The sequence below is a fragment of the Chiloscyllium plagiosum genome, chromosome 42 (genome assembly GCF_004010195.1).
Source record: "Chiloscyllium plagiosum isolate BGI_BamShark_2017 chromosome 42, ASM401019v2, whole genome shotgun sequence".
Taxonomy (NCBI): domain Eukaryota; kingdom Metazoa; phylum Chordata; class Chondrichthyes; order Orectolobiformes; family Hemiscylliidae; genus Chiloscyllium; species Chiloscyllium plagiosum.
This window is the reverse complement of record NC_057751.1, coordinates 10,483,323-10,501,579: the sequence shown is the minus strand read 5'-3', so window position 1 is coordinate 10,501,579 and position 18,257 is coordinate 10,483,323. Positions and strand designations below refer to the sequence as shown.

Here is an 18,257-nt window from a genome sequence, read left to right as displayed (position 1 = left end):
CTCCTCTGTAATCTGGACATTTTGCAAGATGTCACCATCTATTTCCCTACAGTCTATATCTTCCATATCCTTTTCCACAGTAAATACTGATGCAAAATATTCATTTAGTATCTCCCCCATTTTCTGTGGCTCCACACTAAGGCCGCCTTGCTGATCTTTGAGGGACACTATTCTCTTCCTAGTTACCCTTTTGTCCTTAATATATTTGTAAAAACCCTTTGGATTCTCCTTAATTCTATTTGCCAAAGCTATCTCATGTCCCCATTTTCCCCTCCTGATTTCCCTCTTAAGTATACTCCTACTTTCTTTCTACTCTTCAAAGGATTCACTCAATCTATCCTGTCTATACCTGACATATGCTTCCTTCTAAAAATGAGTTGATACATTTCAATTCACTGTGAAGAAATCATGGGCAATTGAGTGATCATCTCCGGGTGCTTTTGATCATTCTCTGAGACTTGTTAAATCCATCATCCACTATAAAATGCCTTTTCTGATGATTCTCCTACTCCAGTCAGATCTCCTACAATCCTTCAATGGTTGCAGACTGTGTCATTTCATCTTAACTGTATCCTTTGGCTGCCAACCTGTGGCAGCTGGTGAAGCCAAAAACAGGCTCCTCTCTCTCTGCTCAGCATACAAGACTGCTATGTGTCAACAAGTCATTGATTTTGAACGAAGCCTTTCCTGCTCTAAAAAAGGGCTTCCTCTGCAATGTTCCAAAGTCAGAGGGAAATACAACAGCTTTGCATTAGATAGAAATGCTGGTCAGCTGCTGTTCATCCCAAGTTACCTTCATCTTGGAAATAAACGGACAATTTATAAAACTGTACTCCCATTTTCAACACCTTTCTTGGACTTTGGGAGACTGAGTCTACTGAGAAGGGAGATGGTGATACAGTGCTAATGCCCACTGAATGAGGAATCCAATGCCCCAGCTAATGTTCTAAGAAGCAGATGGTGATACTTGAATTCAATAAAAATCTGGATTAAAAAGCTAGTCTAATGGCGACTGTCAATTGTCATAAATACCCATCTGGTACATTAATATCCTTCAGGCAATAAATATTAGCCTGGTCAGTAAACACCTACAACCCAGTAACAAATCAACATATATAAATATTGTGAACTCAGAGATTGTAGCTATAATGTCCAACAATGAATACTTGACATTATTGTTGCAGCGAGACAATCTGGACCCCTTTTTGATCTTTAACCACTCACTTCTGCTGTCAAGCAGACTTCAGTTATTTGAAATTGAAAACCCAGTTCCAAAGCATAACCTTTTTATAAACCCGATAATATTTCTCAGGGAATATGATAAAGTGGTAAAGGTAGAAACTTTTAAAAATCATGAGTTTGGATGCTTATTATTCAAGGGAATAACATGTTTAGAAAAGAGAAAGAAAGAAATAGGAGGGGTGTGGGAGGGGGGTGGGGTAGCAGTGCTGTTGAGGAAGACAATGTATTGTTGGATTGTGAAGATGACCAGGTGGACGCAAAGAAGATCCATTTTGTCAAGAGCTGAGAACCAGAAAGAGTTGAACTGTACAAATGGGAACATGCTGTCAACTTCCAAATTGTGAGTGGCTGAGGAGCAAATCTGCAACAACATTAAAGAGACGTAAAGGAATCTCTTTGTCCTTTCTCTTTGTGCCTGGGTAGCAGATGCAGCAGAAATGGCTGCTTCCCCAGAAGAGGTTGGCTCCAGAGAGTATAGCTTGAAGGATACTACTGAAATTCAGGTGTGGTTGGACACTGACCTGCTCTTTCGCTGACCATTAGAAATGTTTTCAGGTTGATTACCAACAGTTTGGGCCATGTCACAGACAGATGTTCCATGGTTATCAGGTCCTGGAGTGGGACTTGAAACTCTAGTTTCTGGTTTTGAGTTTAGGGGACACTAACCACTGCATCACAAGAACTCCTGCAAAAGCTCTAGAATGACAATATTAGAGTGCTACAGAAGGCCCAAATGTAAAGTGGGATAATGTCAGAACAGAAGATAAGAAGGGAATGGAATTTCTGAATGTATACTGGAAAATGTCTTTGTACTGTATGTGCCCAGCCAAATTATGCAATAATTATCATGAGATTTCGTGCTTGGAAACGTGTATGCAAATTGGACCAAATGTTTCTGGGAGAATGTTGGGTATGCACGTTCATTTTATCATTGTCAGTTAGATTAACAATGGAGAAGCCCAGAAAGAAACTAAAGCAGAACTTGTAAACTGGAAGAGGTTACGTTGAATAGAATGAGGGGGCATATGGTCGAGCTAAAATGAAATCAAAGGTTGACAGGAAAAAATGTGAGAGAAAAATGGATAATCTTTAAGGAAGGGATGTTTCAGGTACAGGCTTGGTATATTCTGACAGGGGTAATCTGGAACAATCCAAATCAATGCTCTTTGGGTGATGAAGGAGTTAGGATTCTTGACAAAATAAGAAAATGTAGATGATGTATGTTAGATAAACTCTTTGTACAAGAAACTGATCAAACACGCTTGTGTTGACAGCAGATGTAAAGAGGAAAATGATTGGTAAAGAAAGGTTACGAGAAAAGAGTGGTAGTTCAGAGAACAAAACCCAAAATTCTTTGACTAACAAATCAGCTTGTTGTGTGAAGTGGAGTGATTTCTATCAGGGCAAACAGAGTGACACAGGCTTGAAGTGCAAGGCAAAGCAAGAAGAACTTTGTATGGGTGTGTTGATCATGGAAGAGGAGGCTTGCAATTATCAGTGGAAGCAAGGTTAGGTGAGATGGGGTGAAAATCAATAGAAAGAATGCACTTGGAGACTGGATATGCTGAGAATAGATATGTTGCCTGTTCTGGATGGCTTACACTCAGGTTGCTGAAGGAAGTGAGAGTGGAGGTAATGTTTCAATCTTTCCTGGATATGAGGGTTAAGTGCCAGAGGGTTGCAATGTGGTAAAACTGATAGTGTTATTCAAAAAAGAACATAAATGCATTCTGAATAACTGTAATCTGGTCAGTTTAATATCTGTGGTTGATCTGGTTTTAGAAAAAAAAGCCATCACATTTTTAAAAATCAACAGGAATTTGGAGAGGTTTCAGTAAATGTAGGAGAATCATCATGGATTTGTAAAAGGTAGATCATTGCTGACAAATCGATTTGAAAGTTTTAATTAAGTAATAGATAAGAATAATGCAGAGAAAACAAAATATGTTGCCTACATACATTCAAAGAAAGCTGTTCACCAATATCACATAAAAGACTGGTTAAAAATGTCGAGGCTCGTGGAATAGGAGTTATTGTTAGCTTGGCTTAAGGCTAGAAAATAGCAAGTCATGGTAACTGATGGTAAACAGTTGTGTTTCTGGAAACTCAATGCGAGGGCCTATATTTTTTTAATAAACATAAATAACAAGGATATTGGAATATAAAGTAAAACTTTAAAATTTGCCAATGGTTCTGACCTGAGAGGTATGGCTGACAGCAAAGGTGATACCAAATGATTGCAAGATCGTAGAATCCCTACAGTGTGGAAACAGGCCATTGGTCCACACCGACCCTCCAAAGAGTAACTCATCCAGATCCATTCCCTTACCCTATTACTCTTTATTTACCTCTGATTAATGCACCTAACCTACACACCCCTGAACATTGTGGATAATTTAGCATGGCCAATTCACCGAACCTGATATCTTTGGATTGTGGGAGGAAAGCGAAGCACCCGGAGGAAACCCACACAGACACGGGGAGAATGTGGGCTTAAAAATGTGTTGCTGGAAAAGCGCAGCAGGTCAGGCAGCATCCAAGGAGAAGGAGAATCGACGTTTCGGGCATAAACCCTTCTTCAGGAAATGGATTTCCTGAAGAAGGGCTTCTGCCCGAAACGTCGATTCTCCTTCTCCTTGGATGCTGCCTGACCTGCTGCGCTTTTCCAGCAACACATTTTTAAGCTCTGATCTCCAGCATCTGCAGTCCTCACTTTCTCCTACGGGGAGAATGTGCAAACTCCACACAGACCGTCGCCGAGGTGGGAATCGAACCCGGGTCCCTGGCACTGTGAGGCAGCAGTGCTAACCACTGAGAATAGATTGGCGACCAGAACAGGTGGATGTGTAGAAGATGCAATTTAATACAGAGATGAATAAGGTGATACATTTTGGCGAAATGAATAGGAAAAACAGGCATAGACTTGCAGGGTGAGAAGGGTCTACAGGAACTGGAGGGGACAATTTTTTGCATTGATCTTGGACAATAGCAGGCCATACTGAGACAGCAGTGAGAAAAGCATATGGGAACTTGCATTTCAGAAATCAAAGTGTTGAGCACAAAAGCAGGGTTATGCTGGACAGATATAAAGCTCTGGAATATTGCATCTCATTCTTGTCACCATCAATCTTTCCTCGAAGCTATGATTCTGGAAGTCACCACCCCCACATAGGCTTCGGGAGGCCTGTGCAGCCAATAAGAAAATTAGAGGGAATGCTGATCTTCGAAAGTGTGCAGAGGTGTTTGACCAGAATGGTTCCAAGGGTGAGTGGTTTTAGATAAAAGGTGAAGTGTAGAAGCTCAGGTCCTGATCTTTGGAAGTGAGTAAGTGGAGAGAAGATTTAATAGAAGTGGTGATGGGTTTGATCAGCTGTAAAAAGTTGTTACCATAAGCTGATGACAAAGGATTGAAGGACAGGTTGAAAGTTTTGGGCAAGGGCAGAAACGTAAGGAAAGAAGTATTTATTCAGTGCATGCTCATTGACTGGAACTCATTGCCCATGACAGTGCTGGAAGCAGAGATGATGAATGATTTCAAAAGCAAATGATGGAGACTTGACAGAAATAGACTTACACATCTCTGAAAATAAAGTGAGTGGATTGTTCCACATTGAGCTGTCATTAAATCAATTGTCTAAATGATCTCCTTCTGTATTGTGATGACACTACAAACCTAATTATTTCTCTCCTCTTCTCAGAATTTCCCGAAACCTTGGAATTCAAAAAATATGTGAGTATAATGTTTCTCATGATATGAATCTTTGCTTTTTATCATTGGAAAGCTACTGGTATAATAACTTTTCGTTCATAGGATGAAGCTGATGCTGGTGAGGCCAGCATATATTGTCCAGCCTTAACCTGAACTGCCTTCTTAAACCAGTGCAGTCCATGTTGTATAGGTGTACCCACAATTCTGTTAGGAAACGAGTTCACGGAATTTGATCCCACAATAGTGACTTTTGATGGTGAAGGAATGGCGATATAGTTTCAAGTTGGGATGTTATGTGGTTTGGAGGAAAGTTTTCAAGTCATGATGCTTCCTTGCATCTGCTGCTTTTGTTCTTCCTGGTGGCAGATTCACAAGTTTTGAAGGTGCTGCCTCAGGAAAATACCGATTTGAAGGTGCAGCAATTTGGCAAAATGCAACCTGTAGGTAGGTGGTCAATCAAATCACCTCAACTTCAAGATACTATGCCAATGAGCACGGAGCAAGGAACGTTTGACTTTAGCCGACAGTGTAAATTGAACAAAACTGGATCAACAGCTGATAATACATCTCCTGTAATTTTAATTTCCATTTGATTCAATTCAGGCCAAAATTACTTTCAACATTAAACATGTTGGTCTGAAACTGCAGTAAATCTAATCATGCTCGAAATACAAAGAGGGCAGTCAAAGACTCAGATTCATATGTTAAGCTCTGATACTGCTGGTGATGAAAATTTAAGAACCAAGACAACTTGAACTGATAGACTTGGCAATCTGAGCAGGCAACTTGAACATACCTTCTCTGAGTGTAGTGTGTCCAAAGAGGGGGAGATAATATGGACTCTGCATCAGGCAAACAGTCCAGTGGTTTGATGATTCCTAAATGATATTCTGACATACAGATTTGGTAGACTGTCCTTTTGCTTCAAGCCTCAGATATTCTCCTGATTTCCTAACATAATTTTTTATTGAAACCTTGTTTATACAGGTTAGCCAGAGTTTCTATCAATCTTCTGCAAAATTATATTTGATTGCTGGTATTATATATTAAATATTATGTGTTTTCTTCTTGCATACATTAAAATATGTACATAACCAACAGATGTATGAATGTTCATATTGGAGAAGCAGAGATGCTTTCCTGTTTCAGTAATTTTGAATCATCACACTTTGGAAGAGTGTTTCACCTTGACAAATAACTTTGTCAGCAAGTATTCTCTTCTTCCACGCAGGTCCAGCGTCCCACCTCCACTGCCGGCCCGACCCAACAAACCCAGTAAGTGAAAAGAGATATTCTTCTCTGATGATTCACTTTTATTTGATGACAAAGAGATGGTACAAGTATTCAGGAAATTTGTATTCAGGTCTTTATGACAGTATGAATGAGGAAAACAAAAGCAAACCCATCTATACTGATGTGGAATGAGTTGACCTGAAAATAGTGATGTCAAGTGTCTGTGATCCTTTGCATTTAATTTGGAACAAGTGCTTCTTGTTGGCCTTGGTATTCCCTGCCTGAGACTCCAAACTGGAAGATCGAGGAAAGGCCTTGAATCCAACTAGTCCATTCAAAGGTTCTGCCAATGACAAGTTAACAGTTGATCAGCTTGGTTGTTATGCAATACAGAGAATTTAAAGTGAATCAAAACAAACATAACTGCATTTTTGCACATGTGCAGATAATTTTCTTCGTGGTAGAATTATCTTAGCTCTCTGCACACATTGCTGCCTGTAATTTCCTTCAGCTATTTCAGTGGAGAGAGATTGTTGGCACACCTAATCTTCATGACAAACAGAATAAATAACCAAAAGCAGCCATGTCCACCATTTCTCTAGGGGTACAATGCAAGTGTTAGAAGACTTTTGACAGAATGAAAAGAAGAATCTGTTTTAAGTGACAGCAGAGTGAGTAACCTGAAAACACAGAGTTAATTCAAAATCAATTTAGAGGTGACAATGAGGAAGCACTTCTTCAGACAGCAAGTTCTGACCTAAAAATGTGCTGGAATTAAATTCAATTGCAATTTTCAAAAGAGAATTAGGTAATGGAAAAAATGCTGAGTTATTGAAAACAGCACAGGAAGCGAGAATAACTGAATAGCGCTTTCAGGGCCTGGCAAGAGCACCACAAGCGGAATAGATTCCTTCTGTGGTGTATCACTCTGATTTTGTGACCTTTCAGTTAGTTGATGAGAGACTGGAAGAAAATTCCCTCTGAATTGAGCTTATAGAACATGAAATTAGGCAGATTGCCTTCTTGCTTCAAGCCTCAGTCATACTCCTAATTTCCTGCCACAAGTTTTGACTGAAAACATATTGATACAGGTTCGCCAGAGTTTGACAATCTTCTGAAAAGTTATATCTGATTGCTTGTATCCTGAAAGTAATGTGCAAGGCAGTGAATTTTCAGTTCACATTTTGTACAATTTACTCAGAAAACTTTATGATCTGTTGATTAATTTATTTCACAACAAAAGTTCTTTCTCAAACACAAAAGGCATATTCAGTCAGAGTGGGTGTGATTTCAAGCACATTGAGTTTGTGCAAGGTGTTGGGGAAATGTTGTTGAACAAGTAGTTTATGAAAGAAGTCGAGAGTGTGGTGCTGGAAAAGTACAGCAGGTCAGGCAGCAGGCAAGGAGCAGAAGAATCGACGTTTTGGGCAAGAGCCCTTCATCAGGAATGAGGCTTGTGAGTCGAGGGGGTGGAGAGATAAATGGGAGGGGGGTGTGGCTGGGGGGCAAGGTAGCTGAGAGTGCAATAGGTAGATGGAGGTGGGGGTGAAGGTGATAGGTCAGAGAGGAGGGTGGAGAGGATAGGTGAGCAGGAAGATGGAAAGGAAAATGGACAGGTAGGACAGGTCATGAGGGCAGTTCCAAGTTGGAAAATTGGAACTGGGACAAGGGTAGGAGAGGGGAAAAGAGGAAATTGGTTGGAGGGTCCCAAGGTGGAAGATGAGGCACTTTTCCTCCAGGCGTCAGGTGGGTAGGGAGTGGCGATGGACGAGGCCCAGGACCTGCATGTCTTTTGTGGAGTGGGACGGGGAGTTGAAGTGTTCGGCTATGGGGTGATGGGGTTGGTTGGTATAGGTGTCCCGGAGATGTTCTCTGAAGCACTCTGCAAGTAGGCATGCTGTCTCCCCAATGTAGAGGAGACTGCATTGGGAGCAACAGATTCAATAAATGATATGTGTAGAAGTGCAGCTCATACTCTGATAGATGTGGAAGGCACTTTCCCTCTCCTGCCTGGATCTGTCCATCTCCACCAATGGTGACTGATTCAATACGGACATCTTCTACAAACCCATCGACTACCACCGCTACCTGGAGTACATGTCTTCCCATTCTGCCTCCTGTAAAAATGCTATCCCTTATTCCCAATCCCTCCGCCTCTGCCGCATCTGCTCCCAAGAGAACCAGTTCCACCACAGAACACACCAGATGGCCTCCTTCTTCAAAGACTGCAAATTCCCTTCCCATGTGGTCAATGATGCCCTCCAATGCATCTCATCCACTTCCCACACCTCCGCCCTCGATCCCAACCCCTCCAACCGCAACAAGGACAGAAACCCCCTGGTCCTCACCTTCCACCTCACCAACCTCCGTATACATACAGACCGCCACCATTTCCACCACCTATAAATGGACCCCACTACCAGAGATATATTTCCCTCCCCACCCCTATCTGCCTTCCGTAAAGACCGTTCCCTCCGCGACTACCTTGTTAGGCCCACGCCCCTTAACAACCCACCCTCCCCTACCGGCACCTTCCACTGCCACCGCAGGAATTGCAAAGCCTGTGCCCATACCTCCCCCCGCACCTCCGTCCAAGGCCCCAAAGGAGCCTTCCACATGCATCAGAGTTTTGCCTGCACTTCCACACGTCATTTACTATGTCTACTGCTCCGATGCAGTCTCCTCTACATTAAGAAAAGAGGATGTATACTTGCACAGTGCTTCAGAGAACATCTCCAGGACACCCGCACCAACCAACCTCACCGCCCATGGCTGAAGACTTCAACTCCCCCTCCCACTCCGCCGAGGACACGCAGGTCCTGGGCCTTCTCCATTGCCACATCCAAACCACCCGATGCCTGGAGGAAGAACGCCTCATCTTCCGCCTTGGGACTCTCCAACCACAAGGTATCAATGTGGATTTCACCAGTTTCCTCATTTCCCCTCCCTCGACCTTATCTCAGTTCCAACCTTACAACTTGGCATGACCCTCGTAACCTGTCCTATCTGTTCATCTTCCTTCCCATTTATCCACTCCACCCTCCTCTCCTACCTGTAACCATCACCCCCACCTCCATCTATCTACTGCACCCTCAGCTACCTTCTCCCCAGCCCCTCCCACCTCCCATTTATCTTTCCACCCCTTCGGCTCACAAGCCTCATTCCTGATGAAGGGCTTTTGCCATAAACTTCCATTCTCTTGCTCCTCGGATAACGCCTGGCCTGCTGTGCTTTTCCAGCACCACACTCTCAACTCCGATCTCCAGCCTCTGCAGTCCTCACTTTCTCTATTTTATGAAGGAACCCTTGTCTCATATTCTCCTTCCTGATGTGACGATTCCGAGGCTGACTATAGCTGTTAACATGATCAAACATATCGAACCAAAGCCCTGTTTAGCTGGGTTTTGCATGTGGATGGCTGCCAGGACAGCTGTGTTACTACAGACCATTTCAAAGATCAACTTCTTAGCTCAAATGTCTTTCTCTAGTTAGTTATTTTTTGTTCACAATAGACTTCAAGTGTATCTTATCCGGACTGTTGATTGTAGTAGATCTCTCATTGATAAAAAAAAAGTTGTTATTGGATAAGAGCTCATTTGAGTTTATTCTTTAATATTAAACATATTATCCATTTTATTACAGATCACCAAACGTCATGTGTGAATGAATTTGTAAGTATTCAGTGTAAAATTGTGTCCACTGATTATTTGCACTAGAAAAAGCTAAAACCATCTTGTAAGAGTAACAACAACAACAACACATTTTGCAGAAGGCTTCAGCAAACACCCCAGTGCAGCACTATGGGAATCATAGAATCAGCACAGTGTGGAAATAGGCCATTTGGCCCAACAAGTCCACACTGAACCTCCGAACCTCCATTCCCCTACCTATTACTCGACATTTACCCCTGAATAATGCACCTAACCTACCCATCCCTGACAGCATGGGCAATTTAGCATGGCTAATTAACCAAACCTGCACATCTTTGGACTGTGGGAAAAAAACTGAGCACCTGGAGGAAACCCACGCAGACACTGAGAGAATGTGCAATCTCCACACAGACAGTCACCCGAGGCTGGAATCAAACCTGGGTTCCTGGTGCTGTGAGACAGCAGTGCTAACCACTAGGTCATCGTGCCATCCTTTGTCTATTTATCCTATCCATGCCCCTCATGAATTTATAAAGGTATGTAACCTCTCAGCCTCCGACACTCCTAGGAAAACAGCTCCAACCTGTTCAACCTCTCCCTATAGCTCAAATCTTCCAACCATGGCAACATCCTTGTAAATCTTTTCTGAACCCTTTCAAGTTTCACAACATCTTTCCGATAGGAAGGAGATCAGAATTGCAAGCAATATTCCAACAGTGGCCTAACCAATGTCCTGTACAGCTGCAACATGACCTCCCAACTCCTGTACTCAATACTCTGACCAATAAAGGAAAGCATACCAAACGCCTTCTATACTATCCTATCTACCTGTGACTCCACTTTCAAGGAGCTATGAACCTGCACTCCAAGGTCTCTTTGTCAGCAACACTCCCTAGGACCTTATCATTAAGTGTACAAATCCTGCTAACATTTGCTTTCCCAAAATGCAGCACTTTGCATTTATTTGAATTAAACTCCATCTGCTACTTCTCAGCCCATTGGCCCATTTGATCAAGATCCCATTGTAATCTGTGGTAACCTTCTTCGCTCTCCACTATACCTCCAATTTTTGTGTCATCTGCAAACTTACTAGCTATACCTCTTATCCTCACATCCAAATCATTTATACAAATGACAAAAAGTTGTGGACCCAGCACCGATCCTTGTGGCACTCCACTGGTCACAGGCCTCCATTCTGAAAAGCAACCCTCCACCACCACCCTCTGTCTTCTACCTTTGAGCCAGTTCTGTATCCAAATGACCAGTGACCATGATGCCACAAGAAAACTCATAAAAGTTCCTAATTTCACTGTTCGCACCTGACCATGTATATAACATAGTTGACAATCCCAGATCCCAAAACCCAAAACCCAGAAACCTTCCATGTTAGATTATCTATTTCAAACTGAACCAATAAGAAGCTTTAATCTTCAGTCAGCACAAATGTTCATCCAGTTGGCTTGTCTTAGTGAAGATTTTTTAAAAATTTATTGATTACATCATGTATTTAGGAACCAGTTTAATTAGATCAGTCAATTCAATCTGCCTAAATTGTAAAGAATTATCACTGATAAATAGTACACTGGCCCCAGCATGAAATAGGCTCATGATCCAAGGTTTTAAGAACAGAGACCTCGTTACTACAAAGCATTTCCCTATTTTTGCAAGTTTTCTTTGCTTGAAACAGATTTGAATATCAGGTGAAACTCTCTTGTGCTGTAGAAACAATGACTGACACAAGTTGCAAATTACGTTGGGGAACGTGGTTATCTTTGAAGCAGACTGAACAAAGGACCTTTGATTGTGGAGCTGATAACCAAAGTCAATAACCAAATTCACATTTGCTGTAGCGGACAGGAGACTGCTGTTGTTGCAGTGACACAGAGCACAACCAATATGTTACAGCACTGAGAAAAACACACATCCAAAGCGCAAGTGAGTTTCTGTCCATGCTGCTCCCTACAGTGAATCCCAATTTGTAAGATAACCCTGTTTTCTTAGTTTTTCAGAGGCAGCCAAAGAATCTGTAATGTTCACTGATACCATCAGCTGACAGTACTGCTGTTTATGATGGGCTACAGGTCAACCATCCAGTCTGCCTCTCAAATTACTCAGTTGTGCTGAAAAGATTGTGATGTGTTTCAGAAGTACATAATTACATAAAACATCCAAGATAATAAATGACTTTAAAAATCACACAACACTAGGTTATAGTCTAACTGGTTTAATTGGAAGCATACGAGCTTTTGGAGCACCGCTCCTTCATCAGGTGATTGCGGAGGACACAATTGTAAGGCACAGAATTTACAGCAAAAATTTACAGTGTGATGAAACTGAAATTATACATTGAAAAATACCTTGATTGTCTGTTGAGTTTTTCATCTGTTCGAATACCATGATAGTTTCACTTCTTTAATGTATAAATCACAAAACCTTTTTTAAAAGTTGCATTCTCGGGTTAGCTGTAACAATTGATGTCAGCTAGACAATATGTTGAAGGTGTTAGCCCCTGTATTCTCTGTCTATGCCATGATGTTTAGATTGATTCTCATCTAAAAAGTGAGAGAACAGAGTTTTACATGAATACAGTTTTTGAGCAAAGTACAATATAACTCTGCAAGTCCAAATTCACCCCACAAAATATATGTGTGCATGTGGGTCTTTGTCTGTCTGTGTGTGTGTGTCTGGGTTGGGGGTTGTGAATGTGAAAGAGAGTATATATGTGTGTGCATGAGTATAGAGTGGTCTAAATCTCTGAGAGGATGCCTGTGTGTGTGTGTGCGCGAGTAGGAATGGGGAAACCAAGTAAAGGTAACGACAACAGATGAATGGGCACCGCACAACAATCAACAGATATGAGTGTTCCCTCCCAGTTGGGGAACACTTCAGTGGTCCAGGACATTCGACCTCGGACCTTTGGGTGACCATTCTCCAAGGTGGACTTCGGGACAGGCAGCAGCGAAAAGTGGCCGAGCAGAGGCTAATAGCTAATTGCACCACACACACACACACACTCTCTCTCTCTCTCTCTATACTCATGCACACACATATACACTCTCTCTCACAGATACTCACAACCCCCCACCCCAGACACGCACGCATACTATACAAACTCAAACATGCACCCCCTCACAGACGTAAGACACTCTACACTCACTAAACACACATATACACTCTCTCTCACACTCACAACCCCCAACCCAGACAGACAAACACAAAGGCAGACACAAAGACCCACATGAACACATATATTTTGTGGGGTGAATTTACATTGTACTTTGCTCAAAAACTGCATGGATTCATGTAAAACTCTGAGCTCAAAAACTGCATGAATTCACATAAAACTCTGTTCTCTCACTTGTTAGATGAGAATCAATCTAAACATCATGGCATAGACAGAGAATACAGGGAGTGAAAACAAGGACTGTAGGAGCTGGAAACCACAGTCTAGATTAGACTGGTGCTGGAAAAGCACAGCAGGTCAGGCAGCATCTAAGGAGCGGAAAATCGACATTTCGGGCAAAAGCCCTTCATCAGAAATAGAGGAATAAAGAACTCAGTGGCTTAACACCTTCAACATATTGTCTAGCTGACATCAATTGTTACAGCTAACCTGAGAATGCAACTTTTAAAAAAAAGATTTTGTGATTTACACATGAAAGAAATGAAACTATCATGGTATTCGAACAGATGAAAGACTCAGTAGACAATCAAGATATTTTTCAATGTATAATTTCAGTTTCATCACACTGTAAATTTTTGCTGTAAAAACTGTGCCTTACACTTGTGTCCTCCACAACCACCTGATGAAGGAGCAGTGCTCCAAAAGCTCGTATGCTTCCAATTAAACCAGTTGGACTATAACCTGGTGTTGTGTGATTTTTAACTTTGTACACCCCAGTTCAACACCGGCATCACCAAATCGTAAATGACTTTGGACTTTCTGAAGAAAATGCAAGAAATACACAGAAATAGATTTATTTGCTTGCTATTTGCGTATAATTGCTACAAAATGACACTTCATATTTTGTAGAATTATTAAGTGACCTTCTCTGCAGAGTCACATCTAGCAACAAGAACTTGTGCAATAAAATATCACAACAGAATCACAAAGACACTGTAAAACAGAATAAAAATAAATATGATACCAGACCTTAGAAAGAGATTTTAGGGAAAATAGCCAAAAGCTTGGTAAAAGTTTTCCAATGTTTTCAGGAAGAAACCAGGATAGAGAGGGGGGAGGGAATTGTGGAATTTAGGGATGAGGCAACTGAAACAACATCCACCAATGATGGAGCACTTAAACCCAGGGTATTGAAGAGGCTGGAATCAGACTAGTGTCAGTATCTAGAGTATTGTATGGCAGGAGGAGATGGCAAAGAAAGGGAAGGGCTAAGACATGAAGGAACTTTTAAAAAAACAAGTAAAACTGAGGCATTATAAGGGAGAGGAAAAAGGGAAAATATGGGGGGAGTGGATGGACAACATGACATGTACAGGGGAGAGGAGGAAACAGCAGGAAGAACAAAGGGGGTAGAGCAAAATAAGGGAGAACACTGAGATTATAGGATGCTTTTTGGGGGTAAGGTATTTATGATAAAAGAACAGAGGGATAGAGAAGAAAGAAAGTCGAGGAAAAGAGATGTCGAGGAAAGAGAAGGAATAGTGGAAAAAAATCAAGGTTGGAGTGACAGGATATGCCGGGTAGTCTCAGGAAAGTAATTATATTTCAGAAGTAGTGGCTGGAGGTTGCTGATGCTGAGTAGGTTTCCCTCTCAACATGGCCATTTGCGTTGGGGGTTAGAAGGTCGAACTGGTCATTGTGACATTTATTAAATTTTACTTTGTAGAGGCAAGGTACTTGGATAGGCCTTTCAAATCCCATTGATAGCTTCTGTTTATTCTGAGTAGAAGTCCCATTTTGGCTTGTCATTTTCTTGTTGCCTTATCATAAAGACTGTGCCTTTTTATTTTTCTGTATTTTTGATTGCAGACTGAAATCACAAAATTACTGTTTTAAAACCAAAGATTGCTGGAAGATGACTGCGTGATTTGAAAGCAAGTAATCTGACACTTATTGTAAACCCTGTTTGCACAGCTACTGGTTCCAGCAGTGGTTGAAGTGTAGTTTGTAGAAGAGATGGAGTTAAAAGACTGTGGACAAGTGTCCAGTTATCAATAACAAGGTCGTTCTGCCTGCCAACAATTATGTGGTTGGTTCCCAGTTTGCTGAACAGCTTGAGGCTATGAAGAAGATACAGAAAAATCTTCACAATTCCACCAGCTGAACAGCTCTCTCTGCTCTCTGCAGTAAAAGCTACTTTAAGCCCGGAGAAAACCAACTTGTTTAATCTCCAGAACTTTATGTAGGCAGTGACTTTTAATTAATACATCAGAGATCTTTTTCAAGTGTGAACCAGTCCCTGCGCTTCCAGCAAATCAGTGGAGACTTTCAGAGAAGGAAGTCTGAGAAGCAGCATTCTGCCTTAATGAAGAACCTTTCCAGCAGATCCTGTGAACAAAGGCCACTGAAATGCTTTCCAAATTTTCTCTGTGCCCTTAATACCCAACTTTCTTTTTTCCCTATCTCAGTGGTTGGGTGTGGAAGGGGGAGTTAATAAGGGGATAAGGAATGTCAATGAGTTAGACTTATGTGCCGAAAGTTCAAAATTGTTTATCTGTAGCTAGAAACTATTTCTTTAAAAAGAAGAGCTTTTTGTCAACATGGGTCAAAAAGACAGATAAAGTACTTTCTAAAATATTTAACTTGTGTGACAACTCCAGGAATAGCAATACTTCACTTCCAGCATTCTACCCTCGTGAGACAGAACATTGTGATGAGGATGGGGTCAGTCTATTTAACATTGCATCTTTCTTTTCACCTTACATGAATCTGGGATAGTTCAGTTACTGTTTCCGTTGAGTTCAACTGCATATTATGGTTACCTCTGAATCTGAAGACTCAAGTTCATGTCAAGAAACTTGAGCATTAATCTGGGTTGGCACTTTAAGTTGGGATATCTGGATGGAATGGACAAGTTGGTCCGAAGGGTCTGTTTTTGTGCTGTACATCTCTTTGACTCTATGTGCAGATAAGGTAGATTGGCCATGCTAAATTGCCCCTAGTGTCCAAGGATGTGCAGGCTAGGTGGATTAGCCATGGGGAAATGTGGGATTAGGGTCGGGATTGGGTCTTCAGAGTGTTGGGGTAAAATTAATGAGCTGAATGGCCTGCTTCCACACTGCAGAGGTTCTATGAGGGAGCACTGAACTGTTGCAGATGCTGTTTTTTGGACAATTTTCATCAAGAGCCTTTTGCCTTTCTGTGGAATGATTGCACTAGAATTTTGCTGTGGTCAAATGAAAAGAAACACGACTCAGGACTGTGGTGTACTTCATTGCAGGACAGTGGATCTGAGAATGAGGAAACCTATGAACCACCTCCAAGTGAACGACCCCTGAGAGCTGTTACTACAATTGAACCGACCAATAATTACTACATAGGTAAAGCTGAAAAACTGCACCTCAATGTGATCAAGCTTGTGCTCAAGATAAAGTTACCCCAATATTTCTAACACTGTTAGATTGCTGTGGATTGAGGTCCAGGCTGTAGATTTTTTTTTAAATGGACAGCATACAGCTGTGTGGGGAAAGGGTGCCCACAACTCCCTTTTCTCGACTCAGCACAGATTACAGCAGATATCTTGCTCACTAATGGCCAAAATTCAGATCTCACCCCAAGTAATTAAAATTTATTCTTGGGATTTCGGTGCCATCAGCACGCTGTGCATTGGCTGCCCAGCTCTTGTTAAGTTTTTAGAAGGGAACGGTCCCTGGTGCTATAAAGCAGCAGTGCTAACCACAATGCCACTGTGCCAGTTACCTGTCATAGATAGGGTTGACAGAATTATTTTCCCCCTGAATTGAAATATCTCATTCCAGGGAACATGCATATCAGGTGAGAGGGGGAAAGCTTAAATGAGATGTGAGGGGCAAGATTTTTGCACAGAGAGTGGTAGGAGTATGGAACGTGCTGCCAGGAGTGGTGGTGGAGACAGATACAATAAGGGGTTTAAGGGACTTTTAGATAAGCACATGAATATGCAAGGAATGGAGAGATATGGACCAAGGGCAGGCAGAAGGGATCAGTTTCATTTGGCATCATGTTCAGCATAACATCATGGGCCAAACAGCCCATTCCCGTGCTGTACTTCCACCTTCCATGTTCTAAGAGACCTTGTCCCAAATGCTAAAAATTACTCCATAGTGGCCTGTTATTGCATGGGCACATCCACCAACCTGGGTTGACCCAATCCACCGTTTCCACTTCCCTGCGACTCAAATGTTCTTCACAGAAGAATTGAAAATTTGGAGACAAATTTCAACTTTAAAAACATTTTGGCCATCACCAAGTTTCATAGAGACTGCAAAGATGAGAAGAGAGCAAGTTGTTGAGGAGGAGATGGGAAAGGGCTTCAGGCAGAAGAAAATGGCTGTTGCCCATAACCCCACATCCATTTATCAATAACTAACAGTCTGTCTCTCAGCAAAACCCCACTGTACTCAGATTCAAGCCCACATTCTGAGCATGTATGGGTTGAATTTTACTCACATCCAAACTTATTTGCCTGTGTTTTTTTTATCACAATTTTCCAGAATTCCAGTTATTTTTGGAAAATTCTTGACTTTATATTTTTACTTCATACAGAGACTTGCCCACAGAGAACACAGGCCACAGTAATTCGATCAATGCAGTGTATATAACAATCGCTGCTCAAAGTAAAATGTTGCAAATCTGTCCCTTACATTCCAGGCTGCCATTGAACACAACTAGTCAGTCACATGTTGACTGATGCACACATACATGCCACAATGAAAGCAGTGTGAGGCACAATCAGCCATTTGACAGCAATCAAATTTAGAAAAATAATATCTATAAAGAGGTTATGTTTTGACAAAATTTTACCATATGCTCAGCTTCCTGAACATCACTCTATTCACTTGAAAGATTCCTCTAGTCATTGGAAAACATTTATTGTTTCAGAAAGACAAACCAAGCCTTCAGCATCCTCACCCAAACCAGGAATGAGACAACCTGTATATCTCCCAAAGGTATGTTGAAACAGCATTTCTTTGCATCTTCGGAGACTGTGGCCAGAATCTTATACACACTAACCCCAAATGTCAGCTGGCAGGCACACAAAGCATTAAATTGGATGGCACTGTTGGAGACTGTGACAAAACAACTCCTCCCCTCAAAACTGATCTTATGGTCCAAACAAAGACTTTCATTTGGGAATTGGCTGCATTGGATCCCTTTATTAATCGGCTCCACAAGTATGAAGCTTAGAAGGCCAAAGAATCCTTAATTACATCCCTGCCTCTTAATTAAATGGCCCCAACCAACAAATTTGCCATGGACT

At 41.7% G+C, this 18,257-nt stretch overlaps 2 protein-coding genes across 5 annotated transcripts in view; one reads left to right on the top strand and one right to left on the bottom strand.

Moving 5' to 3' along the window:
* Positions 1-18,257, bottom strand: part of polm (polymerase (DNA directed), mu) — a 267,218-nt gene that overhangs the window by 101,828 nt on the left and 147,133 nt on the right. The gene's annotated exons all lie outside the window — the stretch shown is intronic.
* The window catches only part of LOC122543112 (B-cell linker protein-like), a 42,235-nt gene that overhangs the window by 3,168 nt on the left and 20,810 nt on the right, over positions 1-18,257 (top strand). For 2 of the 4 annotated variants that reach the window (XM_043681385.1, XM_043681388.1), the window contains exons 1-6: positions 2,434-2,874; positions 4,941-4,972; positions 6,183-6,226; positions 9,827-9,855; positions 16,239-16,338; positions 17,879-17,946. In XM_043681385.1, coding sequence (XP_043537320.1) covers positions 2,785-2,874; positions 4,941-4,972; positions 6,183-6,226; positions 9,827-9,855; positions 16,239-16,338; positions 17,879-17,946 — 363 coding nt within the window. In that variant the 5' untranslated portion in view covers positions 2,434-2,784. Of the gene's footprint in view, positions 1-2,433; positions 2,875-4,013; positions 4,834-4,940; positions 4,973-6,182; positions 6,227-9,826; positions 9,856-16,238; positions 16,339-17,878; positions 17,947-18,257 lie in introns of those variants that run through there. The other 2 variants (XM_043681386.1, XM_043681387.1) reach the window with 2 other exon arrangements.